We start from the raw sequence: 22,841 nt of genomic DNA, 5'->3' as shown, positions 1-22,841 counted from the left end.
TGGTTTTGTTTTATCCAGCTGCTCCAGTTGCCCCATTAAATTTTTAAATTCTGGCAAACACCATTATTTGAAGCATGGCCACAACTTCTTCCCTTCCTTTCTCTGTTCCAGACTGTCTTCTGGGAGGCTTTCACTCACCAACTCACTCACTTTACTTCAAGAGTGGAAAGATGGAGGAGGTGACATGTCCATTAGAAAGGTATAAGCCTAAAGGGCATATATGCCTGTCAGGAGCCCAGAGAGTGCAGGTAACATGGATCTCCCAGTACAAGTCCCAAGACCTTAGGAAAACAGACTAAACAAAGGAATGAGGAATTTTAATGATGATGTTTAGATTCATTGTATAGCAATTTTTACTAACTCATCCGAAAGTGTTTATTCATTCTTCATTTAAAATCAAAACAAACGGATTCATCATTATTATTGTGGAAGTTGAATTATATTAACATTATATGTATTATTATTACGGTTATCTGCAGCACTTACCAGAAAAAAAACAGTATCCAACAAAGTACATTACCTAGCTTTCCTCATAAGGTCCTCCAATCTAAAATGCTTACACTAGCCTGCTTACCCAAGTATCCCTTCTTTACCTCCAATTTGTTATTTCATTTGCGTGTGCCCACACACATGCACACACTAAATAAAAAGCAAGTTTCTGGAAAAAAACAAATGCACCATTTTGGTTTTCTGATCTTTTAAAAACAAGCCATTCTGCGCTTTTCCACAAAGAGGGTAAGTGAAGAAGACTATAGCTATGTAAAATACTCGGGCACAAGTGGCAACATCTCAAGAATAATACACTGAATTAATAAAGTACTGCAATTACATCAATCGGAGGTTAGCCCTCACGTGTAAAATCTAACAGGGTACTTTTAAGTGTTAATATAAACAAAAAATTGCTTCAAATGAGGCTCTGAGCAGTAAGGGAGTTTACCTGTATTAATCAGAATAAGACTTATTGTGCCAAATACAATGCAAGTTGTACCCGGAATTGTTGAATTAGTGTTTGCGCATGCAGGGTCGGCTAGGTACAGTAGCTATGCATAGGGTATGCATAGTGTAAACAATACACGAACAACATTGGATAATGTAAACATTTATACAACAGGGTAGATTTGGAGGTGGAAGGGTAGGACCAGGGAGGGGGCGGGGGAGAGCTAGGGCCATGGCTGCCATTCTTTGTCACCACCGGCACCGTCAGCCTATACCTATAGCTTAAAAAGGCGATATAATTAATAATGCTTTAATAGTACAGTACATCATTGATCAGGGCCCTGTTTTAAGATATTTGTAGCACACTTAAGCACAAGTACACTCCCATTTTAATTGAGCCATATGTTAGCTTGTGAATGGACATTGGCATATAACAAAGTTGGAAAATTCTAGCTATGTGGCTTGGCTATATGAACCCACGCTACCCTAGTTATTACAAGAAATTCAAGCTCCAATTCAAATAGCATATTTGTAGACGTTGCCAGAGGCTTGTAACCACATCTCATACAACAATTAACCCACTGTTCCCAATATTCATTTCAGCTTACAAACTGTCCGTAGATAAAAACTGGAAATCAGTCATCACTTGGTTTTAAAGGAAAAAAGGGATTATTTGTTCACAGTTTATTGCAAGGAGTATAAATGCTGTGCTAAATTAAAGAACAAATATTGCAAACAAAAGCGCTCACTGCCCAAACTGTTTGCCCTTGTAGATAAAAAAGATGGACTTTGTGCATTTTTTTAGAGACCTTCTTGTGAAAACCCTAACCTAAGTAGTGAGAAGCTGTAAAATTGAAATGTTCTGCTTACTTTCTGAATAGGTCCCTTGTTGTCATTTCATACTTCAACATTTGGTCCTGGGAATGAGGGAAATTATTCAGCCCCTTTCCCTTTCATTTGCCAACAATATTATCATGATAAAATCACTTCTCTTCCACGCTCCTGGAACCAGCATTATAATAAGGAACAATGCACATTTCAAGGCGAAACCTAACTTACTTTTTATTTACAAATGACAAATTTAAGCTCAGGAGTCCCGCATGTGTAATTATTTAGGTTAGGAATGCAACATCTACAATCCATTTATTTTTACTGTATCCAATAGATATAGCTAAATATAATAGGTTTTTAAAGTCAATGGGAATCGACCCCCCCCCCCCCCCAAAAAAAAATCAGCCAGATATTAAGGAGAGGAAAGGATCTGGGTCCTATAGAGCCTTCTCGCTCCTCTGACGGTCCCCGCAATACAGCGCTGGTTCACGGGTGGGGGTGTTTGGGGGGGGGGGGGGGGGGTAATTGGTGTTTGATTCCCACAATGTCCAATAACATATAAACTGGTATTTATTGAAGCAATCAGGTAAAAATTCAAACACCCACAAAAGTGGTGAACAAGTGTCAAGGAGAAAAGCTTTGTTTAGCACTCCAATAACGCAATAACAGACAGCATCCTCCACAAAGTAGTATATGCTATTATGTGATCTATAAAGTAGCAATCGTGCTGATCACTACTTTATAAATATGATAATTGTAGAAGTGTATGTGAACATCAGTAGCAAGTGGTAAGTGACTGACACTTTTATGAATGTAACCATCGTCAGGTTGCCAGGAAAGTGGCAGTGTTTCCACAGAGTTTGCATGCAATTTTGCTAGCCCAAATATAAAGGAGCCACTTAAACAAGAGCAGAGATGCCCAAGCAACCTACTCAGTGCTTCTTTGAGATTCCAATTTTATTTTCTTCTTTTGCTGAAACTCAGTTGTTGTCACAACTACTAGCTCCACTCAAGACTGGCATTTTTACTTTATAAATATTACATTCAAGCTCTGAGTGTTAGTGGGTAACTGATTTGGTTTACATACTAAGTGTCAAGTTCCAGCTATCTAATTTCTTCAACTACAGTTATTTGCAACTACACCTTGCGCTGATTGCGCAATTTCCCAACCTGTGGGTTAAAGTGTCCTTTTCTCCGATCCATGAAGTTATCCAAGCAGATTCCACTACACAACTAATGGGTATATAAAATTGTGTATAATGATATAAAAGGTTGCTCAATGTGATCTACTGAAACAATACTTTATTTGGTCCCCGGAAAATAACGTTTGTAACGAATTAGCTAACCACAGTTCCCAACCACATGCATTGTAATAATCTAAAATGACACAACTCATCTAAACACATTGCAACCATAATGGAGTTCTCCTGTGTAAGCTGAAACTTATTATTATTTATTGTATTTATAAAGCTCCAACATGTTACATAGCACTGCTCTCAGTTTGTATTAATAGTAAAATAGCTGCAGTTACAAGACAGTTAGAATAGCAGGGACCAGCATACTTTAGAAGCTCCTCATTTCTTTCCCAAGATGTAAATCATCCATCTCCACTGTAACTTCTGACAATATAATTGATTTATAGACAAATAGGTATTCTCCCATTTATAACAAACAACTCCTGACAACAGCAACAACATTTGTCAAGTGCTTTCCTTCTATAGTACCCAAATCACACCTATACGTCTCAGATCAGTACATAGTTGCGGGGTGGGGACTGTATAGCAGAGGGGAAAAAAAAGCTGTGTTCATAAATACCAGACCAAACAAGTGGCTACTTTATACATCTGCACAGAGGTGATAACTTTGTTATAAAATACAAGAATGTAACTCCTATTATTTTACAACACAGTGAAAATGATCAAGACAACTAATGAATTATTGATCATAGATTTGATGCTATTTGTAGCACACTTAAATATATATACACAGTAACACTTAAAAAGTTCTCATTGTAAAAGCGTATCCCGATGTGCTCATGTAAAACAACAGCTAGCTACAACAGGCCTACAATATTTTGCCTTACACCACTGGTTACTTACACATACTCAATTCCAATCTAAACAGTATGTAGGTTATAAAGCTTATGAACAGATTTCCTGTTCAATGTTTATACTGTATTGAAGTAATCAGTCCACAGTCAGGAATGTGATCTATTTGCTACACCCAAGATAGCTGAGAAATACTAATAACAGTAAACTCTGTAGATAGACTCTGGCCAATATGCAGTTACCGGTTTCTCCTAGGAGATCATTTTTCATCTTCTATTTAAAATAATTTTTCAGCACATCGCAATTGAAAAAGTCGCTGCACAGAGAATTTAAATGTGTGCATTAAACACCAAGTGAACACCTGACACAACTGGCTGAGCAAATTTGGCCTGATTGGCTATTCATGAGGCAATGCTCATGCAAATATGCATTTGCTTTCGCATGCCAACTAATGCAGGGTCCATTGAACCAATGCCGCAAAGCGGTTTGCCCTGCGGGAATTAGTTCATGCTATACAGCACTATCCAGGAGCGCCTCGGGGAGGCTTCCCAATGCTCATTTGGGGGCATTGGGAAGCCTCCCCGAGGCGCTCCTGGATAGTGCTGTATAGCATGAACTAATTCCCGCAGGGCAAACCGCTTTGCGGCATTGGTTCAACGGACCCTGCATTAGTTGGCATGCGAAAGCAAATGCATATTTGCATGAGCATTGCCTCATGAATAGCCAATAAGGCCAAATTTGCTCAGCCAGTTGTGTCAGGTGTTCACTTGGTGTTTAATGCACACATTTAAATTCTCTGTGCAGCAATTGAAAAAGTACTATTAAGACTATTTTGAGTATTTTTTTGCTTTCTGGTGGTTCAACCAGTTCACCCCCAAGGGTTTTTACTCTAACGGACCAGAGCAATTTTCACTTGTCAGTGCTCCTCCCTTTTATTCCCTAATAACTTTATTACTACTTATCACAAGAAAATGATCTATACCTCGTTTTTTTCACCACCAATTAGGCTTTCTGTGGGTAGTACATTTTGCTAAGAATTTTTTTATTCTAAATGCATTTTAATGAGAAAAAAACAAAAAAATAGAAAAATCATTATTTCTCAGTTTTCAGCCATTATAGTTTTAAAATTAAACATTCTCCTGTGGATAAAACAAACACATTGTATTTGCCCAGTTGTCCCGATTATTAAACCATTTAAATTATGTCCCTATCACAATGTATGGCGACAGTATATTATTTTGAAATATAGGTGTTATTTTTCTGTTCTGTTTTTTTTTGTTCTGGCCATAATTACAAGCCCCAATGTAATAAATTAAAATTAATTTTCCCCCATAAAATATAGATTAAAAAAAGCTGAGTCCCTAAGGCAAGTATTTATTTATTTATTTTAAGCTGATTTTTTTTTTTTACAAGTGTTTTCTTTTGGAGGGGGAGTGTTGGAAGTGGAATTTTATTAATTTTATTACTCATGTGTATGTACTTGTAAATGTATGTATTTTGTACGTGTCATATACTTTTTGGCCACAAGATGGCGCTAGTGAACACTCGTTATAGTAAGTGTTCACTTTTTTTTTTTTTTACACTTTATTTAATTGTTACATTTCCTGTTTTTGTGAATGGACGTAGCCGCTGTTCGCGGTCACGTCCATTCACTCCAGGCACTGCGATTGGGTAGAGGACCGTTTGGTCCTCTTCCCCAATCCCTCAGCACGGGATCCTGATGGAAACGGCGGCCGTAGCGGCGCGCACACGGCGGTAGCAGCGGCGGGAACGCGCGACTTATTAATACGTCATGTTGCCATTAATAGGGTAAAGCATGACGTATTAATGCGTTAGGATGCCACTAAATGGTTTTAAATGGCATTTTTTTTGACAAGGTGTGAAAATATTACCTAAGAGAAAAGCACAATTTGGGAAAGAGGCGCCTTGGTGTATAAAAGCAGTTTAAAATTAGAAAAGAAATGAGGTAGCTTACCTAAGTGACGAAATCTTTATGGAAATAAAAGATTTTATTTAGCACAGGCAATACATTTCGCGAGTCTGAGCCCACTTCCTCAGGCCAATAACAGTGCCAAATGAAGACATTTGATTTAGCATAGAGAGGCTCCCTATGCTAAATCAAATTTCTTCATTTGGCACTGTTATTGGCCTGAGGAAGTGGGCTCAGACTCGCGAAACGTGTTGCCTGTGCTAAATAAAATCTTTTATTACCATAAAGATTTCGTCATTGAGGTAAGCTACCTCGTGTCTTTTCTAATTTTAAATTGCTTTTAAAAGCTTTTATACACCAGGGCGCCTCTTTCCCAAATTGTGCATACTTGACCCCCCTACATATTCTGTTTGAGGGGTGGAGACAGAACACCTGTGATTTTTAACACTGTAGACCTCTGTCCCCATTTTTTTCTAGGAGTGCGACCAAAGTCAGTTCCAAAAGGGCCACCCCGAGTGGAGATGCGTTTAAGATCTCCACCTGTTTCCTGTGGTTGGTTGCCCCCCTGCAACCCCCCTTTGTTAGTAGTGCTTTAATTATTTCTATTACACTTCTACTCAACATACCACACTATTGGGCTCCCGCTTTTGTCTCCTGTGTCTCTTCCCATAAGGTGCCAAGACACCTCCACTACACTACCCAAGAGAAAAAGTTAATTGCATAAAATAAGGTAATTGCCTGCAAAACAATGTTAACAATGGTCTTCGTGTTTAGTATATATTGGCCCATATACAATTAACTTTTTCTCCTGAGTTTTCTCCTAGGAGATCATTTTTCATCTTCTCTTTTCAGGATTTTACGATTAAAAAAATACCGAAAGTTGGTGAAGAAGTACTATCAAATTTATTTTGAGTATTTTCTTACTTGCTGGTGGTTTAAAAGGTTTATTTATGACAAGAGCCCATATGCAATTCACTTTTTCACCTGAGTTATTTCCTAGGAGATAATTTTCATCTTCTCCTTAAACAAAATTTTCAGCATTTTACAACTGAAAAAGTACTCAAACGTTGGTGACAAAGTACTGTAAAATGTATTATGAAGGGATTTTCTTGCCTTCTGGTGGCTAAAAATGCATTTTATGACAAGTTGTAAAAATATCACCTAGGAGAAAACGCAGGTGAAAAAGTAAATTGCATATGGCCCATGGGCCCATATGCAATTCACTTTTTCTCCTGAGTTTTCTCCTAGGTGATATTTTTACAACTTGTCAATACAATTCCTTTTAAGCCCACAGAAGGCAAGAAACTGCTCAACATAATTTTTATAATATATTTTCACCAACTTTTTGGTATTTTTTTAATTGAAAAGTGCTGGAAAGATATTTAAAATCAAAGATGAAAAAATGATCTCCTAAGAGAAAACTCAGGTGAAAAAGAGAATTGCATATGGCCCAAGGTGTCTCACAGAGGTGATACATAGAGATTAGCAGATATATTGTCATGGTATCAAGTTATTAATTTTGCAACTCTATGTTGTTTTTGTAAATTGTTTATTTTGAGGCTTAATGCTAGTGCTATTATTATTTGTCTAAATCTTTGAGGAGGAAGTGTCTGGCTTTGGTTGACAGCCATGTCTTGAAGGCTGGGCATGGCAATATGATGTGCAACCCGTTATTTTTGGTTTTTGTTTGGTAGATTTGCGCAAGTAAACCTGGTGTTGGTTTTACATGCCCCCTTCCCCCCCCCCCTTGCCTTACATGTCATTTAGCATGCAGTCTGACCTGCCCCCTTTTGCACCTGCAGACTGGCCAACCCACTTACTTCAGACTTCTATGGGTGATTGGTGTGGTTGTGTTTAAATGATTGAGCGCACAGTCTAGCAACCACACCCCCTGAGGACGCCAGAAAAACTGTTGGGTGCTCTGCTACTGACACATGGGATGCCACGCCACCCCGCTCACATTGCAGGTCTGTAAGAATCAACATCAGTCATCCAACCTGGCATGCCGTCCGGCCATCGGATTGGGCCGCCACTGCATTAATCTGTGACCTGCGCCTTCAGCAGCTGCATACAATACATCAGTTCCAGTTTTATGTGCTATACTGCATGGGACTTGCATGCTTTGGCTTACACCTTTGAGACAAACATTACCCCAGTACCATCAACATTTGCTTCATGACTTCCTTTGAGACTGCCATCTGGATACACAGAGTGTGCAATATGTCTTGCTTTGCAGCATACTGCTCTACTGCGTACATTTATACATTTAAATGTGCTTTGCTGACTGTCAATGTGCTTTTGCTATTGTCTCTCTGGTGGTCTTCTGATGTTGAACAGGTTGGTCAGCTTCAGCAGTGTGCACACAGGCCTCAGAAGAAGCTTGACGTTCCCTCTGCGAAACGGTCTTAAGGCCGTGCACCTACTGGCGCCCACAGCTGCCTCCCCCTCACCCTGGTACTAGCATAATCATATGCACTGATTTTGATCATATGCAATGCCATGATCTTCTTATGCATTGTTTTATACTGCACAGCTGCATTTTTTGTACGCACTTTTGCTATAATTTAACTATAGTGCCACACCTTTTTTCTGCTTCTTGGAGATTACTGCACAGACTTTGCTTTTTTTTTTCTTGAGCACATAGTTTCTACTGGGTGACATCACTGTTGGTAAACTTTTACCCTGGGACCTATCCCTTTTGTTAAACACAGCTAAGCCCAAGTGCCTACCAGCTCTCTTGTCAAAACAGGTGAATTTGATTTGAAGTGATCAAGGAGAAGCTATGTACGGTAACTCTAGCCAACTGCATTGTATCCGATAACCCATAATGATCATTTATACTTGACCATGGACTCTGTTAAGTGCTGCTGAAGAGGTCAGTGCTAAATAATAATACTAATTCCAAAGTGTTTTTGTTGTACGCTTTTGATTGGACATACTATGAAACTGAATGAGTGGCTACGTATTTCAGTCCAATGCTGGTGTTTAGTTCACTCTGTCCTGAATGTACACCATTCACAGCGTATCTGGACAGGATATGCTATGGTACATGCAGCTCGTTCACGTACACTCTGTTGGGCATACAGTCCGCTTGCTTTGACATCCATCCAGTTCACCTCTCACCATCACATTTGTATTTCACCATTACTGCTAGCCCCCTGCTCAGGTCCACTGTATGGGAGAAGTGCTGGTATACAGATCAGAGCCCTGGCAGAAGCATGGGGCTTCCCATTGGAGTGCAGCAGACCAATGGGAATCCTCTGCAGAGCCTCACTTCCATGCATCAGAACTGAACGAACAGATACGTACTGAACAGTCAGCTGTGAATGGATCCTATTGCCTTGCATAGTATCCATTTGCATCTGAAGCAGTCCTTTCCATTCCAATTCACTGAATGTGTGAACCCTGCCTTACAGATCAACATTATAACTGCAAACACAAACAGCTATATGAACATCCAGGCCAAGAACAGTATTAGGAGAGTTAAGAAAAGCATTTTTTTTAAAGTCAATTCCAGTCCATGACTAAAATCTTACATAAAACATGCATTTAACAAACCTTCGGGAATACTTCTGTCCAGCAAAATTGGATTTCCAGAGGAACGCAGGACATTTCCTTGCTCATCAAATTCAACATCTAAAGAGCCAAGATATTTTCCAAAGGCATATGCCTGGACCACAGGCACAGAACGACCATCATCTGATTTTACAATATAGGGATAGTCCCCAACAGGAACGTCATTGGATGGTGGAGTTCCTGCAATAAAATGCAGCAGCTGGTAAATCACCTGACTCTTGCAAACAGGTAACCATTGTTTTTATGCCAACAAGACCATTGCAAATTGAAATGAATTGATTGAACTGTATAGAGTTTAGTTGGCAGAGTTAGGATAGACATCAAACAAATGACAGCGCTCATAGGCTGCAACTGAATTGTAGACCAACAGAGGCATGCAGAGCTCCACAGGGGCTAAATACATGCCTTGAATGCAAATCAGATGCAAATTATGTACTAGTCCTAATCAAATTATAGATTAGGACTAGTACATGATTTGCATCTGATTTGCATTCAAGGCATGTATTTAGCCTTACATATCATTATGTATTAGGTAGCCAAAGGTACCCTCAGTATTAACCTCCCTGGCGGTATGATTTGCGCGGCTGCGCGGCCCTGGGAGGGTTTTTTTCAATTTTTTTTTAATTTTTTTTAGCATGTATCTAGCCTAGCGTTAGCTACATGCTTCCCCCCCTCCCTGCGGCGTCCCCCCGTACCCACCGATCGCCACTGGCGCCGCTTGAACGGGATTTCTTTGAGGGCTTCCCCTGTCGCCATGGCGACGAACGTGACATCACAGGGAATCCCGATCCACCCCATAGCGCAGCCTGGCGGCGATTAGCCAGGCTGCGCAAGGGGTATGCGGGGGGGGGGGGGCCTGTATCACGGCGGGTAGCGGCGCATCGGCGGCGGCGATCAGACAAAACACGCAGCTAGAAAAGTGCTAGCTGCGTGTTTGAAAAAAAAATGATGTAAATCGACCAAGCAGGGCCTGAGCGGCACCCTCCGGCGGCTTACCCCGTGTCACACACGGGGTTACCGCCAAGGAGGTTAAGTAGCTAGAGGTACCCCCAAGTATTAGGTAGCTAAAGGTGCCCCCAGTTGAAGGTAGATCTTATCAGTGGAATGCTAAGAGTTGGGTGAGTAACCTCTCATTTACACTCTGCTCGGGACTCTGCATAGGGAAGGAGGGAGACACTTAGGGAGGGAAGTGAGTCGCCTTTCCATTATCAGGCGCCTTTAGGCACGTGCCTTATGGTAATTGCAGCCCTGCAGCTACTCATTCTAATGTCAGGATGTTATAGAGAGAACAAAATGCCAATGTCATTGACACCTCTCTCTGCTCCACACAGCATGGAAGATAAAAGGCCAAGACAGGAAGGTTTGTGAGAATCAGACATACAGGAACAAATTTACTACACTCCTCCCAGGTTGGAGATCACTGGAAAATAAAAACAGTGATCTTGCAAGCCAAAGGTTTTCTGTTATAAAAAAAAAATGGTATTGAGGCAAGCATAAATTATTAGATGTGATAGTCAATTAATATGGAAAACAAAAATTTGCTTTCTTAAAACAGAAAGTATTTGCAATAATTCAGGTTGGAGTGAGCTCCGAGATTTCTCCCAGTGCATTACTGTTGAATATTTGCAAATTACCCATTGTTGTCCCTGTGGGCTAAACACACCTCCAGATCCCTTGGAAAGCAATGACATGTCAGCTTTTTAATATTACAGAGCCACACTAGTCCAACATGCATACAGACTGTTTCAGATTGATTGATCCTCATCACTGCATGGCATGGATTAATGTGGCTCTATGAAATAGAACTTGAAACACCCAGAGTTACAGACTACCCAGCAAGCTCATGGTGAACCAGAACTCATTGGAGTGTGTAAGGGGCTACAATGGACCAAAAAGACCCCTTACTAAAATTCTATGGAAAAGAAAAATGTGCTTTCTTAAAACAGAAAGTATTTAAATAATTCTGTTTTGAGTTGGCTCCAAGATGTCTACCAGTGCATCACTGCAATTAATATCTACTTGATAGATACATTTGGCAACTTACACCATTCAGTATTAAATTAAAGACCACCTCTAGCCAAAAAAGGTCTGAATGGCAATACATATATGTAGTCTAGGCATTGTGTACAGTTAGATGAACATATAAAGTTTGCATCTGGTACATCACATTGGATAGTACAGACCCACATTTATATCTGTAGGTAGCACTTCCTAATTCCTCCTGAAGATGAAAGCATTGTGCCCACCTCTTCAGCCTGGTTAACTCCCCTGCCCCTCCCTTCCCTGCTGTCTGCCTGCCTCAATCAGATTACTTCTCAGTGTGTAGGAGAGAGAAGACAACAGAACACTGCTGCAGCCTATCTTATCATGTCTGTCTGCTATAATTCGTATTTCAGATGTCTGAAGAGCATCCTTTGCACTTATGGTTTGGAAAGGAAAAAAAATGCCAGGGCCTAATTTCACAATGGGGGCGGGGATTTCAAGACCATACGGACCCTAGGGGTGAGAAAATCACACTTTGTCATGTGTGAGTTTATATATCTTGGCAATCTATTAGGTTTAAAGCAAACGGTTATTCATAATTTAGGTACTCTTTAAGATCACAGTAGAGATCAAATAAGTTAGCCTGCCAGAGCCACTAGCATTTTACTCTTCATTGCAAGAGACAACTTTCTGCAATGTAAACAGAGGCTATTTTAATAAATATGTGCCAGCTTTGCATGATCACTTATTTGTCTGATGACCTCCAGGCCCTAATCTGTGCTGCTAAGTATAATCAGGGGTGAAATTTGATCGGGTGGGGCTTGACAGCTATATATTTTTAACTCCCTGACTAAAGGTCAGGGAAACATGCTATCATATAAGTCAAACCAAATAAACAAGGTTTTCCTGTTTCAAAACAAACCTACAATCACAATACTGTATAGTGATCCAAATCAACAGAATAAATCCTCTAACTAAGCTGTAAGCTGTTTAGAGGTATTTTTCTTACATCGAAATGCTATAAATGGCAGGCTACCAATAGCAATATGTTGGTGGAAGATATAACACATATAGTGTTTGCAGCCCCTCCTTCTCATGTACAAGGTAACCCATCCTTGGGTTCGTGCAGAGTGCAAAGCAGAAGTTCTATAATAGTTTTGCTTTATAGGTTATTTCCTTAAACGCTATGCAAGATGACATCACCTATGCATACACAGTTGACCCTGGGAGCAATCCAGAAGAAAAGAGCGGCCCATTGTAGCATCAGATGTTGTAGGGGGACATTGTAGGGCAAGGGGAATGTAGCCAGCATAAGTATGTAATCCTTACTTAAAAAGGTGTGTGTGTGTATAATCCTCAAGAAGCTACCCATTTTACAAATCTGAGTACCGTATATACTCGCATACAAGCCGAATTTTTGACCCCCAAAAAGGGGGTCAAAAGTTGGGGGGTCGGCTTGTATGCTAGTCTCTATTGTGGTGGTCCGCGGCGCCCCCCGCCCGGTCGCTCCCTCCCTCCCGCTCGCTCCCTCCGCGGCCCCCGCTGCTATTACCTCTTCAGCCAGCGGCCGCTTCCTCTACTGCGGGTGCCCCTCTTGCTCTGCTCGCCGTGTATCACAGCAGCGCGCCCGGCGCTGCTGCTGTGACGAGGCAGGAGAGAGCGGTTCCCCTGGTAACGGCGTCGCCGGCTGAAGAGGTAATAGCAGCGGCGGCCGCGAAGGGAGCTGCCGGCGGGCGGATGGGGGATCTGGCTAAACTGGGCACTATACTGGCTAAACTGGACACTTTACTGGCTATACTGGGCAGTTTACTAGCTATACTGGGCATTATACTGGCTACACTGGGCACTATACTGGCTAAACTGGGCACTATACTGGCTAAACTGGACACTTTACTGGCTATACTGGGCAGTTTACTAGCTATACTGGGCATTATACTGGCTAAACTGGGCACTATACTGGCTAAACTGGACACTTTACTGGCTATACTGGGCAGTTTACTAGCTATACTGGGCATTATACTGGCTAAACTGGGCACTATACTGGCTAAACTGGGCACTATACTGGCTAAACTGGGCACTATACTTGCTATACTGGACACTTTACTGGCTATACTGGGCAGTTTACTAGCTATACTGGGCACTATACTAGCTATACTGGGCACTTTACTAGCTATACTGGGGCACTACCTACCCATACTGGGCACTATACTAGCTATACTGAGGCACTACCTACCCATACTGGGCACTATACTAGCTATACTGGGACACACTGGGGGGATCACGCGGCCTGCACCAATCCAGCATTTCCTACCCCCGGCTTATATGGGGGTCAATCATTTTTCCCTGTTTTTTTAGGTAAAAGTTGGGGGGTCGGCTTATATGCGGGTCGGCTTATATGCGAGTATATACGGTAAATGGCCTTAACACTGGACAAGTAAGCAAATGAGTATACAAGCACACACATGTCAGGTGTCTAGAGCTTTCATCAAGGTCCTCGTCAGTTTCTGGAGGTGGTTAGCAGCACTATTGGAGGGGTCCGGCTTCCTACACTGTTATGTGGAAGGGTGTGTGTCACTCACTCTTCTCACCCTATCTCTTAATCGCTGATTTGATGAATTACAGCCATAGATGTCCCACCAGTAGATGAAGCAGCAGGGGGCTTTGTTTCAGGCATACAACATAAAGGTAAGCACAGTCATGTGGGAGCGATGGTTGTGAGGTAAATAGTTCACAGCAGCTTTGGTTTGATGTCCACCTGGCAGAATGGTAGTGCCGCATTGCCCTTAAAATTCCTCAAAGGTAAAAGTGGAAGGATATGGGGGGGCTGTATAGAGTTGGGATAGTTAAGACCGAGGAAGGGGTTAGTTAGAAAAAGAACATTTGGCAAAATTGGCTTTAAGGGCTACATCCTTTTGTGCATGTCATTTTCATTTGTGCTATTTTCAATATTCTGTTGCATCAACACTAAAAAAAAAGCATGTCTTTTCTTAATATGGAATCCATTAGTTAATGATTGGTGGTAGGCTGGCAGTCCTGTGTGTCTCAGCCAGAAGTCACAAAGGAGTGTGTGATTACAGAGGGACCCATGGGGTGGGGGGAATGGGTAGGGGCAGCAGGACATCAGCAATCATGCTCCAATGCAGCCTGTTAGCTAAAAGTGAGACCAAGCCCATTTTCAAATAGATTTTCCCATTTCTTGTTGCTGGTAGCACCACAGGAAATGCCAACAACATAGAACCGTCAGAGAGAAGTTCTAACTCTCCCTCACAATTTCCAAAATTAAAAAAAAAATACTAAATGGGTTTCTCCTTTAACGCATTTGTTAGAAAAGGGAAGTAGACCCTTAAAGTGGATCCCAGATAAAGTTTTACTCATTGCATAATTGTGTTCCTTTCATATAGTTTATAGGGCATTCCTCAAGCCAAATATTTTTTGTTTTGTTTAATAATCTAATTCCGTATAAACTAAACAAGCCTCGCCCACAAGCTTCTCCAGAGAGCCTTGGCACTTTGAGCCTTAGTAGCAAGGGCTTAGGGAAGCTCAGTCTGGGCAGGAGGAGGAGGAGGTTATTAGCCAGAGATTTCAGAGGCAGAGGGGAGGAGGGAGGAGGAGAGGGGGGTGAAGTTTTCACAGGCTGAGTGCTGGAGATGCTATCAGCTTGCCTGTGTGTAATGTGACAAACAGAACATGGCCACTCTCATTGTATCACAGGAATAAATCATAAACTGTTGAAGCTGTCTGCAGCTAGATTTGCTGTGTAAACTATCTAAACTTTAGATAAGATATATAGACAAGTTACTTGTTATAGTTAGTTTTTCAACTTGGATCCGGAAGGATTCAGCGAAAGCAAGATGTGTCGATACAAAGCACTTTTCATAATATTAAACAGATCATCTTTGAAAGTGTTTCCTGATATAAACAGTTGATAGAAGAATTTTAATTGGGATGATCATTGAGAAACTGACCTGTGTAAAGAAATGTATTTGTATGTCCTCCCACAACTACATCCACTCCCCTCACCTTCTGAGCGATTAGTTTGTCGGTTTCAAAGCCAGAGTGACCCAGAGCTATCACTTTGTTTGCACCAAGAGTCTGAACTTTAGAGACTTCATTTTGTAAAACCTCTATTTCATCTTCGAATCGTAAATATGGCCCTGAAACAAAACATTGATAAGGTTATACAAGTGACAATGAACTGTAATAAAATATGAATAAAGTACCTTACTAAGGTCACACCCTACGTGTTATTCAGTAGGCCAAATGTTCAGCATCATCACATCACATTATTTTTAGAAAAGGAAAACATCTTTGTTTTGCTATTGCGTAATTTAGAGAGTAGGCACAAGAAGCTCAGGGGTCTGATTCATCAAAGGGACTTTCACATTAAACTGTTCCGACAACATCCTGCTTTCCCACTAAACTGGCAAGGATAAAAAAAGGTTTAGGGTTTTCTTTGCACCAGACACCATGTTACAGGACTTCACAGCACTAAATTAAACATCTAATGGAATAACCCAAGAAGGAAGGTCTGTGGACTGTTGGGAACAATGGGCTACAGATCCTGTATTTTAAATCGGCTTTACTTTAAAGAGACTCTGAAGCGAGAATAAATCTCGCTTCAGAGCTCATAAATAGCAGGGGCACGTGTGCCCCTACTAAAACGCCGCTATCCCGCGGCTAAACGGGGGTCCCTTCACCCCCAACCCACCCCCCGCAAAAGTGTGTCGTAAAAAGGTCGCAGAATTTCCCTTCCTGGAGGCAGGGCTAACGGCTGCAGCCCTGCCTCCAGTCGCGTCTGTCAGCGGCGCATCACCGCCTCTCCCCCGCCCCTCTCAGTGAAGGAAGACTGAGAGGGGCGGGGGAGAGGCGGAGATACGCGCTGACAGACGCGCGTGGGGCAGGGCTGCGGCGGTTAGCCCTGCCCCAACCAGGAAGCGCTCCCCGGGTGTATCGAGGGGGATTTGGGGGTGAAGGGACCCCCGTTAAGCCGCGCTATAGCGGCGTTTTAGCAGGGGCACACGTGCCCCTGCTATTTATGAGGTCTGAAGCGAGATTTATTCTCGCTTCAGACTCTCTTTAAGTACAGAAATGTTCACTCTGCCTGTTTTAATTCAAAATACACCTCATGCTTCAGAATTCAAAAGGACAACATTTTCCATAAACCTGAGGCATTAGAAGTGAAAGCCGGCAAAGGACCAGCAACAGCTCTCTTTCAAGCCCATTTTTACTTAGAGCTGTACTACACTTTGGACCCGATCCAATTCATGTTTTCTCCTAGGAGATAATGTTTTGTCTTTTGTTTAAAATAACTTTTCAGCACTTTGCAATTATTCTGATCCGAGGCGTATCAAGAGGGGTGCAGGGATGGCTCGTGCCTACCCCTGTGCTGTGCCGCCACACCTGCCCTGTGCTGTGCCGCCACACCTGCCTCCATGTCACTCAGATGAGATTAATTATGTTATCTGGGGAACATGGCTACTTCATTCATGTATGCAGGGCGCAATTGGCTTAGAAGAGAACAGAGAGGAAATAAGAAGAAATATTTCCAAAAAGTAATTTCAGCAATATTCAGAGCCAGAAAACACAGGCAACCATAACAAAAGTACATGAGAAAGGACGCTGTTTTTAGAGGGGAAGGCGGCTCTGACCAGGAGGAGGGAGCGCAATTTCAGTGTTTGCCATAGGTGCTATATTACCCAGATACGCCCCTGATTCTGATTATTCTTCTTTGTTGTGGCTTAAGGCTGGTTTCACAGTGGAACATTAAAGTCCCACGTTACAGCAGCCAGTAATGCAGCATAACTCACAGCAGCACTGTAACATCAATGTGCTGTTCACAGTGCCCACGTTGCGGTACATTGTAACGCAGCACGTTTAAACAAAGTGCTGCATGCTGTACGTTATACTGGGCTAAGCCACGTTAGACTGTTTGCACATGCTCAGTAATGTTGGAGGAGGAGGTCTCCCCTCCTCCTCTGTGGCCAGCCACATGGCTAATTAATATTCACTGCACTGTGGTGTCTCGTGGTGGGACTGTAGTGTTGTCCGGATCATGAACGAATCGTTCATTTGATCCGGATCTTTTTTGTCGAATCATCCGGATCATCACAATTAAATATTCGGTTCACAGGATGTCTGTCTGGAAGAAACAGAAACATACAGAATGTACAGTGCAGGGAAAGTCCTGTCCTGCTAGTCATTTCACCCAGTCTGCTTCCCTAGTAAAATGATTCAAATGATTCGGTTCAAAGATCCGGATCTTTTCAATGATCCGATTCAAATGATCCAAATCCTTAAAAAGATCCGGACTTCCTATCACTAACCTGGAGCGGCTGCTTTGAGAGCTGCATAACGCAGCTCAATCTGACGTCCAACTTAAACACCACCATGCATTGCATTAGGGGCACGTTATGCGACCATAACGTCCCCTAAAACGCAACGTCTTGGTGGGAAAGTAGCCTAAGGGGCATTTTATTGATAAGATGTGAAAACATTACTTAGGAGAAAACTTGTGAATTGTATGTGCTTCGTGGGTAGTTTGTGATCTGCAAAAGGCAAGGACATCCAGTACATTAATGTAAATTGTTTCCATAAGTGCGATCCAGGCCTAAGGCCAAACGTACTGTGAAAAGGAATGATCACATGGAAAATGTGCCAAAATGCACGAAAACACGCTTAGTGTAAATAGGAGAAAATCCTGATCAATTGCAGTGTTTGCTAATGTGAGCTGCAATGGAAAATGGCCATTAAAGTTCCCCTGTAGAGAGCGTTATATGACGGCTGTCATATTCACTGTATATTCTTTTAAATAGGCAGATGGCTGCCCTGATTTGGTGCAACTATAGTTAAAAATCACTGACCCAGAACAAGCGTTTATTTTAGGTGCTTTGGCTAAAGTCTCACAACACAGACTGCATGCTTGCTTCAGGTGTGAGACTCAAAACACAACTGAAGCCAGAAAGATCCATAGAATAGCCAGCCAAATGGCATTGTATAAAAGGAAATAAATATGGCAACTTCCATTTCCCCTGACTATAGGGTCGCTTTAAATTCTACAAGAGATGAAGGAAAAAAAAAGTTTTATACATACCTGGGGCTTCCTTCAGCCCCCTTCGCCCTGATTGCTCACTCATTGCATTCCTCTGCTGCCAGTTGGTGAAGGCGCAGTGCGGCCAAGCATGCTCCCCAGTCTCGCTCCTGCGACTGGGAGCGTTCTGCGAAGGCACAGTAGGCCTGAACAAGTGCAGAACTCTCCCAGCGACGGGATTGCGATGGGGAGCGCGCGCAGCAAGCCCCCCGACACCTGCATTACCGGGCTGCATTGCAGAGGCTGCAGGCAGCGGAGGAGGATGGTGAGGGACTAATCAGCACAAAGGGGGCTGGAGGAAGCCCCAGGTATCTGTAAAACTTTTTATGCGACCGTCTCAGGTTCACTTTAAGATATACATGAAATTAATTTCACATGATCTGCCTCTAAAAGTACCAGACATACTCACTGCAGCTTCTCCATCATTAGTCCTTTACCATAGCAAATCACAGCTGTCATCTTGCTGTTGAGGTCAACAGTATAAAAGTACCAGAAATAATTCATAACATTTATTCAGCTCTCTTCTGCAGCCACTTAGACTGCCGCAGGCATCTTTAGACGTTTTGGAAAATCCACCTCCATATGTCGTGGACGTTTTTCCGCAAACATTCATTAGACTGCCGCAAATGTCTAAAGGCCTTTCCGAATTTCCACCTCCATACATCACGGACATCAGAAAGTGTATTTTCAGAAGTAGTTTTGATGAAGATACGATATTAGACATCCGAGATGAAAGGAGGCGAAAATTGGAAATGCCAGACCAGTATTTCAAACTAGCTGCCACAGGCATGTATCTTATTGTAAAAATTAGTGGCAGTCTGAAGGTTCACAAAGTAGCATCCACTACAACCACTAAACCTATGGGGTAGAGACAAATCTGATATCAGATAACAAATGAAAACCTACCTGGATCTGATAAGACTGGAGTTTCTTTTGACGTGTATCCAACTATAGCAATCTGTTCACCACCAACACTCAAGATTTTAGAAGGCAGAAAATATCCAGAAATGTTAGATTTAATCTGGGGATCTGCCTTTATATTAGCACTTAGAATAGTAAAATTTACACTGGTGAGGAACGGACTCACAAGTCCTGAAACGCCATTGTCAAATTCATGATTCCCCAGAGCCTGAAAATAGAAAAAACTGTCATTATTTGTATGCAAGTCTGATTCTTAAGAAATAACTTCTCCACACCCAGTTTGCAGGAAACAAATTTTATTCCCAAATCAGTTGCAACGATCCAATGATCCAGGAACAGCTATCATGCAATATTTTCCACAGGGTCAGCTAGGTTTTCCTCATCTGTGAAGTTCCTTTACTGATCTGGCTGCTCTGCCATAGCTCCAGAACCTTTAGGCCTGGAACCCACTGCAAACCGCAAACGCTAAACGCAACCGCTAGCAATTTGTAACAGCGGTTTGCAAGCGGATTCATGCGCGTTTGCGGTCGCGTTTTGCAACATTGTATTTTTTTGCCCAGCGGGTGCGTAGCGTTTTGCGGTTTGCGGTTTTATCCTGATTGGTCGTGTGAATAATTTTTCATTTTGTTACATTGCGCTGCACCGCAAAACGCTAGCAGAACCGCTCAGTTTAGGTTTTGCTGAGCGTTTCCACTAGCGTTTCAATACTTTACATTGAAGCGCTAGCGCTCCCAAAATGCTGCAGGTCCTGCGTTTGCGTTTCTGAGAAACGCAAACGCTCCTGTGGAAGTTGCCCCATCCATTAACATTAGCACAGCGTTTTGGCAAACTGCTAGCGTATCGCAGTGCTGCCAAAACGCTGCTAAAAGCGCTCCTGTGGGTTCCAGCCCTTAGAGCAGAAAGGCCCAGGGCATACTAGTAATTTCCTGCCCAACAACATGTCCGCTAGACAGGAAAAGACTTCATGCTTTTATATTACGCCTGCTATCTCACGAATGTCAGCATTAGAGCTAGTGATGGAGAAACATCATTGTCACTATAAAAGCAGCAGGCTGTGGTATAAAAGCATGTGGCCAATTCCAGTGGACCCAAATCTTAACTGATTGCTGCAGGATGGCGTGATCAAGAAAAGACTTTAGGTGCATACACACATCAGACTATAGTCTTTGGAAAATGAAAGATCACAGACCAATCTTACCACCCTTCATGTAGTATGAGAGCCATACCTACACAGTCTATTCTATGGAGCTGAACTCCCCATCAGAAAAAAACCTTTGCAAGATGCTGCACACACAGATGCTGCACACACTCAACAGATCTGTAGCTGCAAAAGATCTGTTCCTGCCAAAAATCCATTCCTGCAAAAAGCAATGATAGTCTATGAGATCTGCAGATCATCATACACACATGATTTAACTGACATTCATCTGCAGATCAGATCCACCAGGATGGATTTTCAGATCTGCAGATGATTGATCTGCAGATGAATGTCAGTTAAATCATGTGTGTATGATGATCTGCAGATCTCATAGACTATCATTGCTTTTTGCAGGAATGGATTTTTGGCAGGAACAGATCTTTTGCAGCTACAGATCTGTTGAGTGTGTGCAGCATGTTTGTGTGCAGCATCTTGCAAAGGTTTTTTTCTGATGGGGAGTTCAGCTCCATAGAATAGACTGTGTAGAGTATGGCTCTCATACTACATGAAGGGTGGTAAGATTGGTCTGTGATCTTTCATTTTCCAAAGACTATGGTCTGATGTCTGTATGTGGCCTTTCACTAATCCTTGAGGAGAGTGCCGTGATGGATCTGCTAAACCCCTGTAAGATCAGTCAGTGAACACCCATTGTGATGGATCTGCTAAACCCCTGTAAGATCAGTCAGTGAACACCCATTGTGATGGATCTGCTAAACCCCTGTAAGATCAGTCAGTGAACACCCATTGTGATGGATCTGCTAAACCCCTGTAAGATCAGTCAGTGAACACCCAATGTGATGGATCTGCTAAACCCCTGTAAGATCAGTCAGTGAACACCCATTGTGATGGATCTGCTAAACCCCTGTAAGATCAGTCAGTGAACACCCATTGTGATGGATCTGCTAAACCCCTGTAAGATCAGTCAGTGAACACCCATTGTGATGGATCTGCTAAACCCCTGTAAGATCAGTCAGTGAACACCCAATGTGATGGATCTGCTAAACCCCTGTAAGATCAGTCAGTGAACACCCATTGTGATGGATCTGCTAAACCCCTGTAAGATCAGTCAGTGAACACCCATTGTGATGGATCTGCTAAACCCCTGTAAGATCAGTCAGTGAACACCCATTGTGATGGATCTGCTAAACCCCTGTAAGATCAGTCAGTGAACACCCAAACACATACATGATTTTATTTTGCATTTTAGTTCTCATGGTTACTTTAAGGCAGGTGAAGACAAAATCATTTTACAATAGAATACAGGGCATGCAGACCAAAAACAAATCTCAGCACTGTAGTAATAGAGGAAGAAACAAAACACAGAAGAAGTGGAAAGGAGCTGGTCAGAATAATGTGTGCTAAAACACATCTTAATACTAAAAAATATGAACAAACTGCACACCTGATATCTGCTCAAAATGCTTGTATTATATGAACACAAGGAACAGGCAAAAAATAAGTACATTTAAGTCATACACTGTAACTAACTCCAAAATATGCACAATCAATATGTACAGATCAGCCTTAATAACATTGCGCATAAGGTCTCTGTGTATTGTGCGAGATACATACAGTAGGGATTGCAACTTTCCCCTACTTCTACTCACTTTCTGTCAGGACAGGAAATTATGGAATGTCTGAGATAGGGACACATTAAAACAATGCTCTTAACCATTTTCATTCTATCCAAAACAGAAATAAATATATACAGGGCTCAATCTCCTAGGAGATATTTTTTTCAATTGTCCTTTAAAAGAATTTTTACAAAAAGTACAAAAAATTAGGTGAATATTAATGTCAAAATTATTCTGAGTATTTTGTTGCTTGCTGGGGGCTTAAAGGACTTTTTTTTTTTTTTTTTTTTTGCTTTCAAAGATTTTTATTGTAACAGCCACAGGAAAAAATTCCAGAACAATGGAATACATCATGAGATGCATCATACATTAAACAGAATTGTCTTGACTAAAAAAGAATTAAAATATATTTTATTGATAAGGCATTAAAATATCACTCAAGTGAAAACATAGAGAAAAAGTATGGACCTACTGGATTGTAAAATACTTCTTTACTGCAACAATAAAGAGACTTTTTTTTAAATAAAACCAAATAATACAGTGCAAAAACTATGTACAGTCTGTAACATACTGGGTAGGTGCTATTATGCATCTCATTACTATACATCGAAAATAACCTGAACTTACTAAGCTTACCAGGTGTAGATCTTCAGAAATGAATTGTAATTTCAGATTTAACATGAATCCCCCCGAAACCATATAAATATACAAAAATGAAACAGAAATATAGATAGTCTGATCAATATTATTGCCTTAC

General features: G+C 41.7%; 1 protein-coding gene across 1 annotated transcript in view; it reads right to left on the bottom strand.

The window, feature by feature from the left end:
* The window catches only part of NT5E (5'-nucleotidase ecto), a 153,378-nt gene that overhangs the window by 38,679 nt on the left and 91,858 nt on the right, over positions 1–22,841 (bottom strand). Inside the window, exons 2-4 of the mRNA XM_068231108.1 lie at positions 19,298–19,520; positions 15,270–15,458; positions 9,304–9,501 (exon numbers count right to left, since the gene is read on the bottom strand). Coding sequence (XP_068087209.1) covers positions 9,304–9,501; positions 15,270–15,458; positions 19,298–19,520 — 610 coding nt within the window. The remainder of the gene's footprint in view (positions 1–9,303; positions 9,502–15,269; positions 15,459–19,297; positions 19,521–22,841) is intronic.

This window comes from Hyperolius riggenbachi, chromosome 4 (genome assembly GCF_040937935.1).
Source record: "Hyperolius riggenbachi isolate aHypRig1 chromosome 4, aHypRig1.pri, whole genome shotgun sequence".
In the NCBI taxonomy this organism is placed as follows: Eukaryota; Metazoa; Chordata; class Amphibia; order Anura; family Hyperoliidae; genus Hyperolius; species Hyperolius riggenbachi.
Note: the sequence above shows the minus strand (reverse complement) of the source record. Positions and strands in the feature narration are given on the sequence as shown.